Raw genomic sequence first — 17,814 nt, forward strand, 5'->3', positions numbered from 1 at the left:
GGTGTCGCAATAAGCATCCGTATCTACCTTGAACTAGTAAAAAAAACCCGTCGTTAGCTTTGCAGGGATGGAACCAAAAAACCACTGAAGTTTAATATAAGGAAATTTATAAGTATAGTTTATAAGTATAATTTGTAATTTAAAGTCATTTAATTTGTTCGTAAGAAATCAATCTAACATGTTTAATCTAATATAATTTAATATACAAATATTCTAAAATAGGAAAAAAGTTAGCAATGAAAAAAAACTACTAAATAAGTGGTTAGGTATTCAAGCTACCTGCGGTTAAACAGTTTTGCTAGCGTATGGTGAAAAATGAAAGATTGAAAGAGACGTGTGTGATCAGCTTCAGATTTGCTGACGCTGTTTCTTAGTGGTGTGAAAATTAGGGCTTTCAGCCTCGTTTTGCTACGTTGTATGATTCATGGTTTTTCTAGTCTAAAAAGGGGAAATATTGAATTACTGCGAGTTGTTATGTGAATAAAAAAAAGTTCAGCAGCTCCTCAACCGCATCATACATGCTAAATATTCACCGACATTAACTTATGACATCCATTCAGCGTTCTGGTTCTGAAAACACTAACACAGAAAAGACATCCACTTTTCTCATTGATAGTTTGATTCCTCTTTCGTAAAATTCTTCCGGACCTTCTCGGAACATAAGAATCCTACTTTTTGGTCGGATTGAAGGACATTGCCAGATATGAATATAAAAAATACGCGAAAAAACAAGAGCAAACTGAGTATTTTACAAATTCTGAGCAACGCCAATACGTTGTTAATGAGCCAATGTAATTTCTGTAAGTGTCTGGTAATAGAGACCTATTAGTTGCACTTATAGCCTTAACTATATAAAAAAAATGAATGAACCCACTTCAACATGTCGATATTCGCTTGGAGGAGCTGAGTTTTGTGTCACGGACAACATCAAGTCTTTTGTAGTTCAATTTCTGGTGTCGGGAAAATTCGATTGTAATATTAGTAAGGAAACAGATTCGTACCGTCATGTTGTTTCGGAATGAAATTATCGAAATGAAAAGTCTCTGACAAAGATATTGGTACTCGCATTAATGTTACCTAATCGACGACACAAGCCAGTGAAAGATAGTTTCAGGTTGGAGCAACTTCTACAGACTCTGGCATGGCCTTAAATATTTATGTTCTTTTCACACACACAAGATTCTCTGCCTTCTAATTCTAGAATATTCACAGAATTTCTGAAATGGATATGAAAGAATATCGAAGAAAAAGCACCTTAGAGAACAGAGAGAACATTCTATAAATTTTGAAAATGTCACTAAGCATACAGCTCGTAAAGTAGCTGCTATCGCTATCTATCGCTTGGAACCCTTATAAAATCAAAATAAACAACATAAAAGAGAAGTTTACTGTAGATCGACGTTTTCGCCATACTGGCTATCGTAATCAATGACAGTAGATGATATAGCGACTAACTTAGTAATTTACAAAGCTTCTTTTGCATTTCGGAAGGTATTTCGTCACGTGGGGATAAATCCAGCGAAAGAGGAGTATGGTCATAACAAGAGGTACGAATGCTCTTGTGATGCTAAATAGCCAATACTTTTAAGGTTGAAGAGACTAAAAGTGCTTGAAAAATTTCTGAAGATAATAATGAGGGAGTGAATGAACGGATGAGTTTACGAACGTATCAACGAATGAATGAGCGAATATGGGAATGAGCGAAGGAACTGATAATGAATGAATGAATGAATGAATGAATGAATGAATGAATGAGACCCAAGGACCTAAAAGAACAAACAAGAACTCTTTACAAACTCATAACAATATAAGTGACTGCGTAGTATACAGTGTTGTGTTCTGTGACGGGTCATATACTCGATGGTGTACTACCCTGGTCCTGCCGCGATGGGAACAGCCAATGTCCCATCGAAGGAGTTGAGCAGAGCCTGGATCTATCGAGAATGTTGTGCAGCGCGAGCACTGTATGAAAATGGATAAAAAATATTCTGAATTGCTACTACAAAAATGTTCACTGAATGCTTATAAGTTTGTCGCAACGAAAAACAATTAGGTGTGCGAATTTCATTTCCTGCAGAAAGAGGCCGGGGAGCAACAGAATCTGAACCGATTATTTCGACTTCTGTACACCATTAGGGTCTTAATATGTTTACAAATCCGGAGTATTCCCAATCAATTATGGGATTAGTGTTGACTAGTGTAAGAGAATCCTTAGAAATCGAGGGCATTTAACGTATCATCAATCACCATCACGAAACTACCTTTGATTCGACTTTTTTGCCAATATCCAACTTTTTGCCAGTAATTTGACAATTCTCTTTCAAATGAAGTACACGGTGCTTTCTCAAAGCACCGTGTACTTCATTTGAAAGAGAATTGTCAAATTCTTATCAAAAAAATTAGCACTTAAAAATTTCTCCGAGAGGATGCTCTATAAATGTTGGATTATCCATAGAATCAGTTACAATCGCAGAAAAATACAAAGTTAGGCTCCTATTTTCTTCCATTTCTAACATTTTCCAGGCGTCAAGATGAATTTATATAAGAGTATTAAAGGCATCAGTCCACGAATATGGAGTGGTACGGGAGTATCTGTAAACGGGATCGCAGATTATTGAGAGAAGGGTGGATCCGTCCATTTCTTCCTAATTGCCGTAGGAAACGGCCCGGAAGATACGGCTTCGAGCGTTCCGGCGCACTATTTTCCACAAGGAGTTCGATTGGAGCGCGCCAGCCCTGTGCGGCGCCGCACCTTCTGGGCCGTTTTCTACGGCCTATCCTCTGTACAAATGCTCAGCGGACCAGCAGTGCTTCCATCAACGCGTCATCTTGTCCCAGTTAGACACGTTGAATGCCGATGCAGTGGACGCTTCGCTTCTTTCTTGAACATCGCATACGCATAGGAAATAAATAAAAGGCAGGAAATCTGTAATGTGTGGTAGGGATGTTCTACTATGGGTAGTTTAAAATGAGGAATCAAGGCTACTGATTGAACATCGGTGATTCATGAAGCACGACCGAGTTAAAGGCATCACCCTACGAATCTGGGCTGGTGCGGATTTCAGGTGGGTTATGCCTACACGGAGTTATAGATTATGGAGAGAAGGGTGGTTCCGTCTATTCCTTACTAACTGCCTAAAAAAACGACCCGGAAGATACGACTTCGAACGTTTCGGCACGCTATTTTGTACAACGGGTTTTGGAGGGCGCCAACCTTGTGTATGCTCCCTCTCCATAATCTACTATCCCGTGTACAAATACTCCAGCTGAAATTCGCATCACCTCAGATTCGTGGTATGCTGCCTTTAAAGCGTACATAGCACATTTCATGTTCATCCACACATCAGAAATCTATCAAAGTAGTTCCTAGAAACGTTGATGTGAATGTAATAATACCTCAACGTCTTACACCTAACACATTCATTTGATTGTATTCGTAGCTCGTGCATTTCCAGGCGCAAATCCCACGCTTAAAGGCATCACGCCACGAATCTGAGGTGGTACAGATTTCAGGTGGAGTGTTCGTATACGGGATCGTAAATTATGGAAAGAGGTGTGATCCAGTCCATTTCTTCCTATTTGCCGTAACAAACGGCCCCGAGGATACAGTTTCGGGCGTTGCAGCGCGCTATTTTTTGGAAAGAGTTCGATTGGAGCGCGTCAGCTTTGTGCACGCGCCATATCTTCCCTCCTTTTTATGGCAATTAAAAAGAAATGGGCGGAATCACCCTTTTCTCCATAATCTACGACGCCGTATAGGAACTCTTCACCTTAAAACCGCACCAGCAGGTTCGTGAGGTGATGCCTTTAAGTCTATTTTCAAGCTTCGAGAAAGGTAAAATTTAAGCCATTACTTCATATTTACAGATGTCATGTAGGTTTCGATATGGGAGGAACAGTTACAAAAAAGGTCGTGAAAACATTCGTTCTATGAGTGATCGTAAGTCTAAAAATATTGGCACCCGAGTAAATTATCCCTTTTATTGCAACATTAAATCGTTTCCACATCTACAAAACCAGTTTCAGAAAAAGATGAAAAAGGAGATGCACAAAGAGCTTCATCTTCAGTCGAGAAATGTTTAAAATTTTCTTCTTATGTAGCATTCTTATTTCGTGATTTGTTGTTGCTGAGCTGAGGAGTATCAAACAAATACTGGATCAAAGTGAAGTTGAACATAGTTTGGATGTGATCGAAGGTGGAAACCAACATAACAGGAAAAAAGATCGGAAATTCGGATTATTTTTCAGCTCACTGGTTGAGGAGAAGGCGGAGCAAACATTTCACCGGTTATAAAGTCAGCATGTGAAGATTCTGAACTACCTGAAAAGCAGTTCTAGATGGAAATTTCCGATGTTGTTAGTGAAAAATTCCGTGGATTCAAAGAGTTGGTTTTTCGCTCAAATTGAGCGCTCTGGGTGGTCTTGAAGCGTCTGATTCCTGGATTTGTATGCATGTAGGAAGTGTTCTGTGTTTTCGCTCCCAGCACTGGAAACTATCTCTGTACAAGGGATTTTTTCAGTCATATGATCTAAAGATTTCTGAAAATTTGTATGCATGCTAAGATTGAGTTTTTATCCAGCTGATAATGTTGAGCGATTTCTGAGAGTCGGAATATGGCTATACAGCAGAATCACCTGAGAGAAGCGTTTTTGAGAGTGACGAGCTCATCTCGCCCTGCGACTCAAAAATACATGGCCTTTTTTTTTTTTTTTTTTTTTTTTTTTTTTTTTTTTTTAAAAAAAAATTTTTTTTTTTTTTTTTTTTTTTTTTTTTTTTTTTTTTTTTTGGGGGGGGGGGGGGGGGGAAAGGAAGCACAAAATTGTTTTTTTTTTTTTTTTTTTTTTTTTTTTTTTTTTTTTTTTTTTTTTTTTTTTTTTTTTTTTTTTTTTATTTTTTTTTTTTTTTTTTTTTTTAAATTTTTTTTTTTTTTTTTTTTGGGTTTTTTTTTTTTTTTTTGTTTTTTTTTTTTTTTAGTTTTTTTTTTTTTTTTTTTTTTTTTTTTTTTTTTTTTTTTTTTTTTTTTGGTTTTTTTAAAAAATATTTTTTTTTTTTTTTTTTTTTTTTTTTTTTAAAAAAAATTTTTTTTCCCTTTTTCCTACAATTTTTTTTTTTTTCCCCAAAAAAAAAAAAATTATTTTTAGGACTTCCATGCAAATATTCAAGAATAAGACATTGAAACGTGAGCAGCACTGAATTTCCACAAAGACAACGCAATGCTCCCAATCCACTAATCTACCTATTCACAACTAGACAACACTCCGAGAATGTCTGATTGATTTGACCGCCTTGTTGTGTGCCGAACGTTCCACCTGCTTCAATTTCTGTTCATCTCTGCCTGATGTTACGTGCATGCGAATAACAATGTCTGGATACTTAGAATAGGCGAAAGATCGCCTAATGCTTTCATGGGATGAGCATGGAATGGTGATTTTGGGAGAACCTTTCATTGCGTTAGCGTTTCTCAGTTTGAATACTATATTTATATAGTAACGTACCGAAGTAGTACCGAAGTTGTAATTTTAGCTGCAAAAAACAGAAAATCCTGTTGAGCTGGAAATCCAAGAGATAAGGTGCTCCTACAACAAATAGTTTTCTTGCATATTTTGCAAGAAAACAATTTTTAAGCTGGTAATGTCGGTCGTTCCTGGAGTTCAAACATGTCACTTTAGTCAAATTTACAAAATCTTCAGAGTCATGGAGTTATAGCTGTGAGAGATATCAAATTGTTCGCAATATTATGTAGCTTACGAATATGTAACTATCATTTCACTTTTCGAAAAATATGTTCACGTAAAAAATCATATATCCTTGTGGCGCAATTATCTCGGAGTCAGCCCTGTTAATGTGTACCCGCAGGTAATTTTTTCAGAAATTGTTTCCCTGGTAAGTTTTGAAAGTTCCAGTTACATACAATCGGTAGAGCTCGCGCTCACGAATCTATTGATGTGTAGATCTTATAATAAAGATCAAATTGGGCTGAGTTATGAAAAAAAGACGAAAAAGACGAGGATTCGCGTCTTTTTCGTCTTCTGTCGAAGAATTATCGATTCTACTGTATACCCTGGAAATTCATTCGCAACTAACGGAAATTCTTTATTTACCGCATCCTTTTAGTTGCAGACTCAAGGATTTCCTCTAGTGATGTGCTCCTTCTGATCTGTAGCGGTACTGTGCAAAGCTACGGAAATCGCTGTGAAATTGAAATATGAGACCGAGCAAAAGTTTCTTCTCTAGGAAGGAAATCAGTTATATTGGGAGAAATTCGTCGGAATTTCAAAAAAAAGAAACATCGTGCGAAAAATTCTCTCGTTCTGCATCGGAAATCTTTCTGGAGAAAAACTGATAATGATAATGTAGTTTGGAAATCGTTCGGAAATGGGCTTGGTTGGGTCATGTCTGGAAAAAGGGATACAATAAGAACTGAATAATGTCGAAAATGGCGGAACGTGAAGTAAAAAAGTGGCTTTAGCGAAAAGAGATAAAAAAAAGAAACTTAGCGAATACAAGATTTGCCAGAGAGAGAGAGGTGCAAAAAGAGTTGAAGTGACTGCAGATGAATCTATTGAGGCACCCTTTGCCTAAACGTATGTACTAAACAAGTGGGTCTGTGTATGCTTGCAGGAAAACCCAAAGATCGCCGAGAGGACCGCCCCATGTTCCCTGACAGGAGTAGAAATATATGTTCTAACACTATATCTACATAACAAATAGCATCTAAGGTAACGACCAGAAACGACCTCCTCCATCACGTAACGCCCATTGACGTGAGGCTGGTACCACAAGGCACCATTCACTCGTAGTTTAAATAATTAAAAATTGTGCTCAGCCGAGATCTCCTCAATCTTCTGCATTACCTCCGTAAAATGACTGGACAAATGTTAGAAAACAGCCAATTTACGACTTTTTGGTCTGTTTTTAAGGCAGTGCTTTGAAGTGAAGTTCAGGAACCGCCACTGCTTTCAAAATCCTTTAGAAACTTCTCAGCTAGCTAGTTGGTTAGTCTCTGTGGTTCTTTCTTATGTTTTTGTCAACAAAAGCAATCATAAGCAAGCAATAATGACGCGTGCTTTCGACACGCGCCCAGTCAAGCGCGATCGCATGCATGGATGTGGACGCAGAGAAAAATTTGGCCCGTGATAAACCTTGAGAGGGAATCCTGGACACCTGCAAAAACTTATCAATCATCATATAAAGTGACAGAACACAGGTGTTTTGAGGTGTTTATGAGGTTTGGTACTTCCTCTTTTTTTTTGTAGTTTTTCATTGCTTTGTTCGGTTTCTAGTGTAGATCTGGGTGTATTTGTAGAAACATATACATGATAATGTTTATTTCTAATAAGACCTGTTGGTAGAAGATCCTTATTAGCTTCCAAATGCAGGTTCATTCAAACTTATTAGCGAAATTCATCAAATTATTAGCGATCCATCCTTATTTTATCGCATTGGTCTCTTTTAACTGTACTTTTTTTGTGTACTTTTTCTCGATCATACTGAAAGAGAAAAGGAGCACACCAACATGCAAAGCGAAAGATACTGCAGGATTTTCTTGGATTCGTAATCCTGCTATAATGAGGAACAAGAGGAAATTAACTACCTATTTTTGAGTTATTAGAACGACAGATTTGTTAGTTCCCCTCACACTGGAAGATGTTACGTAATTCCACGAGCAACCTGTTATTCTACAGTTCCTCTATTTTTTATAAGTGACGCAAACTGAAAATTTTTGAATTCAAGATATAATCTCCTTTACATACTACAATTATCTTACGCCTTACATTCAGTGCCGCTCTTCCGAATTCCCAATTTCGATATTTACTGTTTGCTTCTAGAACAAGAAATCCAAACCAAAGATCTGTAGATTTTTAAACATTCGTGTTGTTTTCTGAATGAACCTGCATGTTGAGGCTTCACCATCGTGAGGTTTCTGCGCAGCATACTGAGAAATATCCGGTTTGAGATTGAAAAAAAATTCTGTGAAAACAAAACATTCTCAGCAAAAAAACAACAAGGAAGTAATTCAGAAAAACTCACTAATTCGTCAAATCTTCCATACAATTTTTGCCCAAATTTTAGCCTTTGCCTCACAACCACTTTTTTTTTCAGAATTTCACTTTCTCAAAAGTTCTTTCTCAAAGCTTTCTCAAAACAATAAATCCAAATTCTCATTCAGTGTGAAAATTTTGGTACCTATGTTTTTTTTTCTGCAGAACGCTCCTTGCTGCTTGTCTTAACTTCATCAACGCTATCTATTTACTTTTCTTGGTTAGGAGCAAGAAGAAGACAGATCAGTCGGATACATAACTAGAAAGGTTTGGCAAAACAAAAATTGAGCGATTCTTGTACGGAGATATGCAGATCGTCAAATATTGAGAAATATTCTTTCTGGAAAAATTTGAAAAAATAAATCAGACAATTAGTGGCTTCACTCTCGTTTGACAACTCAAGCTTTAAGACATGGTATATTACCTATAGTAAATTCTGTCCTTCTGAATGTTAGATGAACCTTCACTTGAGATGGATACACTCAGTTGCAACCACAATTCAATCGAGTATCGTTGATGAAAAATAAAGCACTCGAAATACTATGAGATACTATGAAATTACAATGCAACACTATGAAATTGTGATCTTTTGTTGAATCAGAATTAATCAAGCCAAAAGAAGAAAAAGAGAGAAAAAAAAACGAGGGTATGGAGAAAATTTCAAAAAATGTGAAGGAAAAACGTGTGACTATGAAGAAACCCACCTGCGCGTATCGAAACCTGTGGGAAACGCAACTACATTCTCAAAGAAAATTTGTATATTCGCTCGAATTTGATGGGATAAACATGTTTGTTTTGAAAGCAGCAAAGTAATGGAAATGTGTGAGAAAGGGAGAGTGTAATGCAACGGAGAAGAAATGCTACATTTAGCATTTATACAATACATGAGCAGGAAGATAATGTGCGTGAAATAAAAGAAAACTAAGACACAGCGAAGCGAGCGGTGTTTCAGGAAAAATTTGTGTCAAAAGTTTCACGGAACATGGCTCGCTTCGTCGTGTTTTCATTGGTAGCCCCTGTAGTCATAAACAGAGTCGATGGACATGTAATGTTTATTGTAATAAATACTATGACAAATGACTAGTAAATTAAATATTGTCACAAATTAATCAAAGAACTCTAGAAATCCACAAACTAATTTCTATGTTTGATCACTAGTCCACTGAACTTTTTACGGATCTCCACAGGAAAAATAGCTCGCTGTCTCCAAGAAAAAGAAAAAAAGATGAGAAAGTCCTTAAAGATTGTCATACTGTGCAGATTAGAGCAATCCTAGTAGATCAATGTAAACAATGGAAAGTTTAACAATAATGTTGAGCCATCGGCTATTTCCATCTTCATTATTTCTGCATAGGTTTCACAAAAGTCCTCCCTCTATCACCAAAATTTAGATATATTTAATTCCAATAAAAATAGATTTAAACCTAGTAGATACAGAAAAAAATTGTATTAGAAAAAAGCGCGAATATTCGAATGAATAGTCGAATAATTTCGTGTAGCCGAATGTACAAACGAAGCGTGAATTACTGGTAGCAGTTGTCCCTCGTTAACACATCTATTAACAATGAGTAGTGTTTCGTCTCTCTGCTACCTCCAAGTCCCTCACCGATCGCTACGCTGAGTTCGACGTTACCTCGGCAACCATACCACCATCATCTACCTCACTTCAACCCACCAAAATGAGCAGCTGCATAAACCCAAAGGTGAAAGAACACCTAGTCCAGAAATGCAAATGACTCTCTCCTTGGATTCAGAAAATGTTTAGCTGCAACCTGGCAAAAAACATTTCAGTGGAAAGACATCTCTGGAAAAAAAGAGCTTCTTCTGGTAATGGAAATAAATTTTTTACGGAGCGCACAGCAATGAAGTTCTAGCTAGAAGAATCTCATTCCGTTCAAGATTTTGCATCCACTAAACTCTTGATTCTTTAGGGACTCCAACGTTTTCAAGGTTGCGGCACTTTCAGGATACTGTAACGTGAGGCCGAAGAACTACTCGGTTCTCGCTCGCACACTTTCTCTCTGGATCTTGAGCATATGGATGCATCTGAATTGGCTTGAGCAGTCACTGCTTTGAGGCGTAGAAAATGGAACAAGAACGGCTTTTCTGTTTTTCGGTGAAGTTATAGTTGTTTAATGACAACCTCCAAGAAAGCGAGAGCAATTATGACGTCATCTTCTCCTTGGTGGGTAACGACATCAACGACGGAACTTGCAAAACTGCACTCAAGCACAGCAGGACCATTTCAGACAAATTTTACAGTAAGCTGCTTTAAGTGGTGGAGGAAAACCTACAAGTTTTTGCACAAAACAAAAATTTAGCAGTCTTTTTTACTTTTATGAATTTTGGGGTTTCCTTTATTTTCTTTTTGTTTTTCTTTAGTAGAGAACGATTTTCACCCTGACCTGTTTATGATTCAAAAAATTTTTATATAACTAAAACTAACCTTAAGGGATGAGAAAAATCTTCGTAAAAATGTTATCTATAGAAAACATAGACAGAAGTATGCCGAGGTTCCAAAACATTTGAAGGTTTGAACTGTTTTGTAAAAGTGTAGAAATACCTGACAAATTTTCAATTGAAAGACTACAACTAAGATTATAATAAAACAAGCTAGACTGGTAAAAACTCCTAAGTGTTCTCAAAATTGTTTCCGTGTCTGATCACCAGAATTTTGAAATTCTGAAGGACATATCCGTGGTGCTGACACATTTAAGACTAAGCCAAATTTCCCCGAGAATCATTCATTTCTTTAATGGTTCAGAAAATGGTTGAAAAATAAATACTTCATATGGTAGGGACACAACGACATGAAACACGGTGCAGTTGCGGAGCGCAGCGAATAGGATCGACACGGGTTCTTAGTTTTGTCTTTATACCACACAGTGAGTCAGACCTATGGTGAATTTGCCAGCTGACTGGTGCACGAAGGAGACTAAGGTTTATACAAGAAGTTGCCCAGGTTGTCCAACAATCTCCATGTCCTCCCTTTTTGAAACCTCAGCATCAGGAACTGTAGTTATGTTATGTCAACCACGTTTTTGTTTTCGCCTGACGATTCGGCAACCTCGTTTCTATCGGAAGCCCAAAAAGTGTTCGGGGTCTTTGATGTCTCTGATCATATCGAACATTACTCTCCTTGCCAAGCATCCAGAACTCAAAGAAGAGAAAAGAACAGAAAGCCGCTAAGTATTCGCCTTAAAGACAATCACTGCTACCTAAGGATAGCCTGAGGTCATAGCAGAAGAAGTGCTCAAGAGATACGGTGATGAATGAATTGTTTCGAATTTTCCACTTTTTGACGAGTTACGAGAGGGTGACAGTGGTCGACGGTGCCGTTCCGTCATTCTCCGTTGCTTTTACGAAGTTCATGCATAGCAATGCAGTCAAAGCAAGCACGCATATGTATAATTTCGAAGAATTTAAACCAAAGGAGATCGCCGCTGAATTTGGTCCTCCTTCACAAACCAAAGCTAAACTTTCAAACCAACTAACGTAAATCTATGTATGAGTATGCAATTTTAGCACCACCTTCGGGAATGGACGGATCACAATCAGTGCTGTCGAATTCCCTAGACCTGGGGATACCTACGTGGAAAGGAAAGGATGGCAACTGATAACCATTAAGCCTACACGATCGATACCGTCGATACGGCCACCGAACCTTGCATTCCTTCGTGGTCAGATTGAGACCATCCTGAACATGGAGAATTATGACGTGTGTCGAAAGAATTATTTGCATCGTCTCAAAAGGATAGCTCAATGAAACAGACATTATTATTTATCTTTCCTGCAGAAGAAGATGCCGATTATTAGACAATCGCTAATGACGACTTCTCGTTGAAAAAAGAGCAGCTAAATTCTGCAAAAATTTTCACTCTTGCTGTGGTTAAAGGCATCACCCCACGAATCTGAGGTGGTGCAGATTTCAGATGGAGTATTCGTATACGGGATGGGAGACTACGGAGAAGGAGGTGATTCCGTCCATTTCTTGCTAATTGCCGTAAAAAACGGCCCGGAAGATGCGGCGCCGCACAAGACTGGCGCGCTCCAATCGAACCTCTTGTACAAAATGGTGCGCCAAAACGAATGAAGCCGTATCTTCCGGGCCGTTTTTACGGCAATTAGGAAGAAATGGACGGAATCACCCCCCTCTCCGTAGTCTCCCATCCTGTAAACGAATACTCCACTTGAAATCTGCTCTACCTCAGATTCGTGGGGTGATGCCTTTAATGTCGAAATAATAATTTCGAAATTTCCTTCTAAATAAAACCAAATAATTTGCCATGTGGATTTCATCTAACTCAACAGATAATAAAGAGAACTTGAAATAACGCTACTAGGGAATTTAGTTTAAATAAACCTTAGTTAATGTTTTGTGCTTTATTCTAAGAAACGTGTTATTAATTCACGTATAAAATAAAACATGTTACAGTTCCTGTAAAAACTATGTTTTTCGATTATTTTTCATTTATCAATTATAGACAATGATATTACCAGCTTAGACTTGATGGATTTACGCCTAGTTCCTGACAAAGTTACTGGAATTACGTCGAAACACATGGAAAAAGAACAGCAGCAGACCTCTTATAAGACATGCGAGCAGTCCCCGAAGCACACGCGTATGCATGAGAATGATGTGAAAGTACTTTTCCTTTTTCTCAGGAAAAAAAAACGTTGCATGACTCAAAAACTTCCTCTTCACTCATTCATAAATTGTACTTTTGCCTAGAAAACATCGCTTTTTTCAACACACAAAACAACTATCGATGCTAATGCTGATAAAACTGGATATAGCAGGGTCAAAACGACACGAAGCACGGTGCAGTTGCGTAAGCGGCTGCGCTCAAAGCGGCGCAGTGGAGAAAGCTGTCGGAAGCGAGGTGGAACCGTTGCAAAGAAGAGTGCTGCACGCTACGCCCCAGCGCACCGCCTCGAACGCAGCCGTTTACGCAACTGGACAGTCCTTCATGCTGTTTTGACCCTACTTTATGAAGTATTTGTTTCTCAACTATTTTTTGAACCATTAAAGAAGTGAATGATTCCCGGTGAAGTTGGTTCAATCTTAAATGCTTTAGTACCAGGCATATATCCCCAAGGATTTCAAAATTGTGGTGATTTGGCCATGGTCATGTGAACCAAACTTTGAGAAAGATTAAGAGTCTCTACCAGTGTGGCTAGTTTTAAGAAAATTGTGTAGAAACGATAATGGTGTTATTGTCGGAATAGAGGAAGGTGCTAAAAAGTGAAAGGACGGAGAAATAAAGTAATTTTCGCTATTTATTATACATTCGAGGTAATAAAGGACTTGTTTTGCGTTAAAGGATAAGGTTTTCCAGCTATTGGGTCTTTTCAATTTTTGAGAATAACGGTGCCATGCAAGTATGGCATGGAGTATGGTACAACAACATTTGTCTGTAGTCACAGCGCACTATTGGATTATATTCGGAGTCCACTGCAACACAAATCATATTTAAGTTCTCAACTTTTTACTATGGTTCTATTTTGTGGTATGTACAAATTATCTGAAAGCCTACGGTTTTTACAACTACACAACCCCTCCAAGCAAACTTTCCAAGATTTCCAATAATTTTCTTTTAGACCACCTAGACTAGTGCTAGAAAAACGGCTTGTTAAGTGTAGAATTGTTCGCTTTCAACTGCTTGATTCTTCGTCTAAATTGTCGTTTTCGGTAACGCTTAGTGACAAGTTACTGATAAGAGTTTCGTAGTCATTACGGTTCGTAATTGTGATAGCTCTAAATTAACCACGAGTAATAATAATGATAGGGGTTGTTGGGTGCAGATGGTAAGGAATTCTGCTGCGTGGTCGCACGGTCAATGGTTCGATGGTTTGGTGTTGTCTGGGATGTTAAAGCACTGACTTAGTACACCGGCTATCTCCTGCAAGTCATTACATAGGCCAGACCCGAGTTCGTAAACCTTGAACGTTTCGGGGTTGAAGTGAGCGTGTTGGCGCACCTCAAGCGGATTGATTAGCTTATGCTTTATGGTTATTTCGCCTGGAACACAAAACAGTAGATGCATAACACAGGCTTTTTACGAGGGATCCGGGTAGGTTCGGAAGAAAAGAAGAACACTCTTTGTCTTAGGTCTGGCTTACCTGCTTGATTCTCTTTCAAATCTGTACTTTTTTGAGCGCTTACCTTTTTTCTTTAGTTCTCTCCAATATTTCAGTTCTTCATACCTTAAAACTATAGTTAGTTTCATGTTATTTTCAATAATGGAGTATTTCGAGAAACAGTTAAAAAAAACAAAAGTAATACAGCAACATCGACAGGGGTGAGCTTTTATGCACTTCTCTAATAAAACGCGTGAGGGACTAATATTGTATTAAAAGCTATCAAAAGAGGACACACTTGGGAGAATAAGTGGAGATATTAATAAACGACGGGGAATAAGGGCACACAAAGGGCGATTGAAACTATTGGCATCTTAGTGCATGAGGACAGGCACGACTTCATCATAATGTTAATCTCTTGTACAAAATTGAAATTAATCCGGCGCCAGTCGATAGGAGAGAGTGACTCGGAGGACTGCACGACATCGACGGCACCAATTGAAAACTGGAGATATCTGCGACGAAGAATGTTCGAAGCCATCTCAGCCATGTCTATGCATAGAAAAGTGGTCATATTTCTACGTCTCTAACATCTTTCCTTGAGTGATAGTTCATTGTAAAAGGAGGAGAAACTAGCCAAAAACTCTTACTCTTCTGTTCCATCTGCTTATTCAACGAAGCAGTACTAAAAGTAGACTGTCAAGAATAAGGCGAAATAATAAAAAAAAGCAATAAAGTTATGTGAGCAGTTTCCTGACAAGAAAAGCATGGTCGATTGGAATCCTGGGCGTAAGAACTGCGAGTACATATCGTAGCAATTAACAAAACGAAACCGATTGTTATAAACAAAATTTCGATGCCAATTACGTAGATGTATACTATCCTCCTCGCTACGTAATGTAGTAGTGACCGTAAGCAGCTTGCACTTTTGCATTTGCAACTTCATTGTGATCCAGTCGTATAACCATGCACATTCAAAAGGTTTTGATTTATGATGCGGTGACTATAGTAGTGTCAAAATCACCTAAAGCTCGCTGCAGCCGTGTAGAAGGGACGCTTGAAGCGGTGCGGTGAGGTGAGCTGTTGGAATCGGGGTGGGACCACTTCACTAGAACTTCAGCGATGATGCATCCGCACCAAGGTTCAAGTCGTTTTGACTCCCTCGGCTGAATGGACACGGATATATTTGTAAGCAAGGAAAATCTATTGGTGGATGAAATATAGGAAATGCCAGATGGATGACATATGCATATCCAACTGTCTCAACACAGGAAATGTTCATCCACAGGTGGCAACGAAGTGTCGCAGCATCAAGTCTGAGCCAGAAAACAATCAAAGTATTGGATAGCAGTTAGGAAAACTTCGATTGTTTGCCGCTTTCATTCTCACCGTAATTTCCCATCCAAGAACAAGTATATTGTGTGTGGGCTCATATCGAGAACGGAGTTAAGCGACCGCACAAGCGTCGATCTCCCGAAGAACAGAACTCACCGGAGACATTGTGGATTTGTTGCGGCGCGCAGGCAGCACCAGATGTGTTCATCGGATTTCCGCTACGCTTCTGCCACGACAATTAGCACTTTGACATAAGCACACCCTCCTCTGAGCTGCCGCCAATCGGGTGTGGCATCACTCTTACCAGGTTGGGTGGGCGCCACATCCAGCGCCTGACAATGACTTACTGCGCCCTATATCTCCAACGCTTCCGATGCCCAACACTAATATTCGACGAAAAGAAAAACATCAGATTTAATTCAATTCCAAGGGGAGCCCTCTCCTCTAGAAATCATCCCTGGTTCCTCAAGGTTAAAAACTGTGAGGTAATGCTTGGCAAAGCGGTGGGAATGGTAACCATGTCACAGTGGTTACCAACTCAGACAAGAGCCCATCCACATCCGGATCTGTTATTCTGAGTTGTTACACCAATGCCTATAAACGGTGCCATCTAAACCTATTTAAAGGCATCACCCCACGAATCTGGGGTGGTGCTGATTTCAGGTGGGCTCTGCCTATACCAAGTCGTAGATTATTGGGAGGAGGGTAATTCCGTCCATTTCTTCCTAATTGCGGTAAAAAATGGTCCGGAAGATGCGGCGCGTGCGCAAGGCTGGCGCGCCCCAATCGAACTCGTTATGGGAAACATCGCCCCGCAAGCTCTCGAACCCAACTTCTGGACCGTTTTTTAGGGTAATTAGGCAGAAATGGACGGAATCACCCTCCTCAATCTAAGATAGGCATAACCCATCTGAAATCCGCACCACTCCAGATTCGTGGGGTGAGTCCTTTAAATAGAGGGAATTAGAGAGGAAAATGTGGTTGGGGGGGCAATCAGTGATACCCTTATTTCCCGAAGCTCTTACTTTTTTTCTCCTAGTAACTTAAGTTTACATGTCACAGATCCTCTAATGATGCTTAGCCCCCCCTCCCCCCCCAACGACACTTTACTCGATTTAGATGAGACCACCATCATCAAACTACACTCCCACGCGGCCTCCACACTCCTGCACCCGAAGGGCGGGTGGCGATTTTTCTCCGGATGCAGTCGTCGCTTTAAATGTAGCTTCTGCAATATTTGTAGCCGCATTTCACTCTACGCCTAACAATTTCGTCGTGGGTCATTTCTGCGTACACGGTGTGGTATTTCTTTTTGCAGGGTTTCACTTTAGTGCTGATACTAATTGGAAGATCTCATTTTTCAAGATTTGAGATGTTGGTGACTGTTTTTTTATGGTTGCATGCTTGTTTTCTTGACGAGAAGTCTGATTTAAAAAGGGACGCTAGAAGTCTTACATGTGTTATTCTATAGAGGGCTGGCTCCGTAACATTAATTTCTTATCTGGTCAAAAGTTTTTTGTAGTCCTTATAGATTTTTATATAATCACATATAAAAGTATTGGCAAAATAATGTGTTCCTTTTGGTGCACAATTTCTCCCTCCACACGGCAGTGGCGTTTTGACTTCTTTTCTGTCCCTGATTTTTCAGATCTTTAAAATGTCTTTAAATTATGAAATGGAGAGAACTGTGCACTTTTGACAATTTTTTTTTGCAATTATACGAAGTGTTAAACCCACTGAAGCCACTTGTGGGTTTGCGGTGCGTGTGGAGATAATCGAAGAAGGCGTGAGAAACCTAGAAAAGAACAAAAAACGGCGTAGAAACATGTGGAAAAACTCAAAAACAAAACAGTGTAAACCAGTATGTGGACCTCGGGGAACTTTCGAGCGATGGGAGAATACAATTGGAGACCAGTCTTTGTGGTAGGTCTTTGAGGCCAAAATTCCTCCTTTTGGAATGCGTGGACCAACAGAGTTCGGTGCTTCTAAGTACGACTCCTGCTTGCTCACTTGCACAGCACCAACCTCAACCATATCTTGTCGATTAAATGCAAAAAGAAATGGTGTCGAAAATATCCTGTTCTGTTCTCTTGATATTCCATTCTAACGGTCTGTAAAAACAAAATCCAGTAAAATCATGAAGTCAAAACACAACCGTCTTGTGGAGCGAAAAATCTTTGCCGAATAATATGTAGCATTATTAGGCTAACTCTTCTTATTTCCCTGTGGATTTTAGAGTTTAGCAACAAAAAAACCTTAAAAAAACCTATTCATCAAAGCAATGGTTAGTTTTGAAGTACGAGCCCTCTTAAATGTTGCGCTTTTCATCATTGTTCTCCTTTGAGTGGTGCAGTG

At 39.0% G+C, this 17,814-nt stretch overlaps 1 protein-coding gene across 2 annotated transcripts; it reads right to left on the reverse strand.

Moving 5' to 3' along the window:
* Window positions 1-4,334: 4,334 nt before the first annotated feature.
* Window positions 4,335-17,493, reverse strand: RB195_019778 (uncharacterized protein; the record flags this gene model as incomplete). Of its 2 annotated transcripts, none has more annotated exons than XM_064187787.1 (4): window positions 4,335-4,486; window positions 14,210-14,250; window positions 17,197-17,254; window positions 17,331-17,493. In XM_064187787.1, 4 exons carry the CDS (start codon window positions 17,491-17,493, stop codon window positions 4,335-4,337), a joined length of 414 nt encoding a protein of 137 aa, XP_064043668.1. The 2 variants fall into 2 exon arrangements, with proteins under 2 accessions (XP_064043668.1, XP_064043669.1); XM_064187788.1 differs by lacking the exon at window positions 4,335-4,486 and adding an exon at window positions 13,881-14,065.
* Between the last annotated feature and the right edge of the window lie 321 nt (window positions 17,494-17,814).

The sequence above is a fragment of the Necator americanus genome, chromosome II (genome assembly GCF_031761385.1).
Source record: "Necator americanus strain Aroian chromosome II, whole genome shotgun sequence".
NCBI lineage: Eukaryota > Metazoa > Nematoda > Chromadorea > Rhabditida > Ancylostomatidae > Necator > Necator americanus.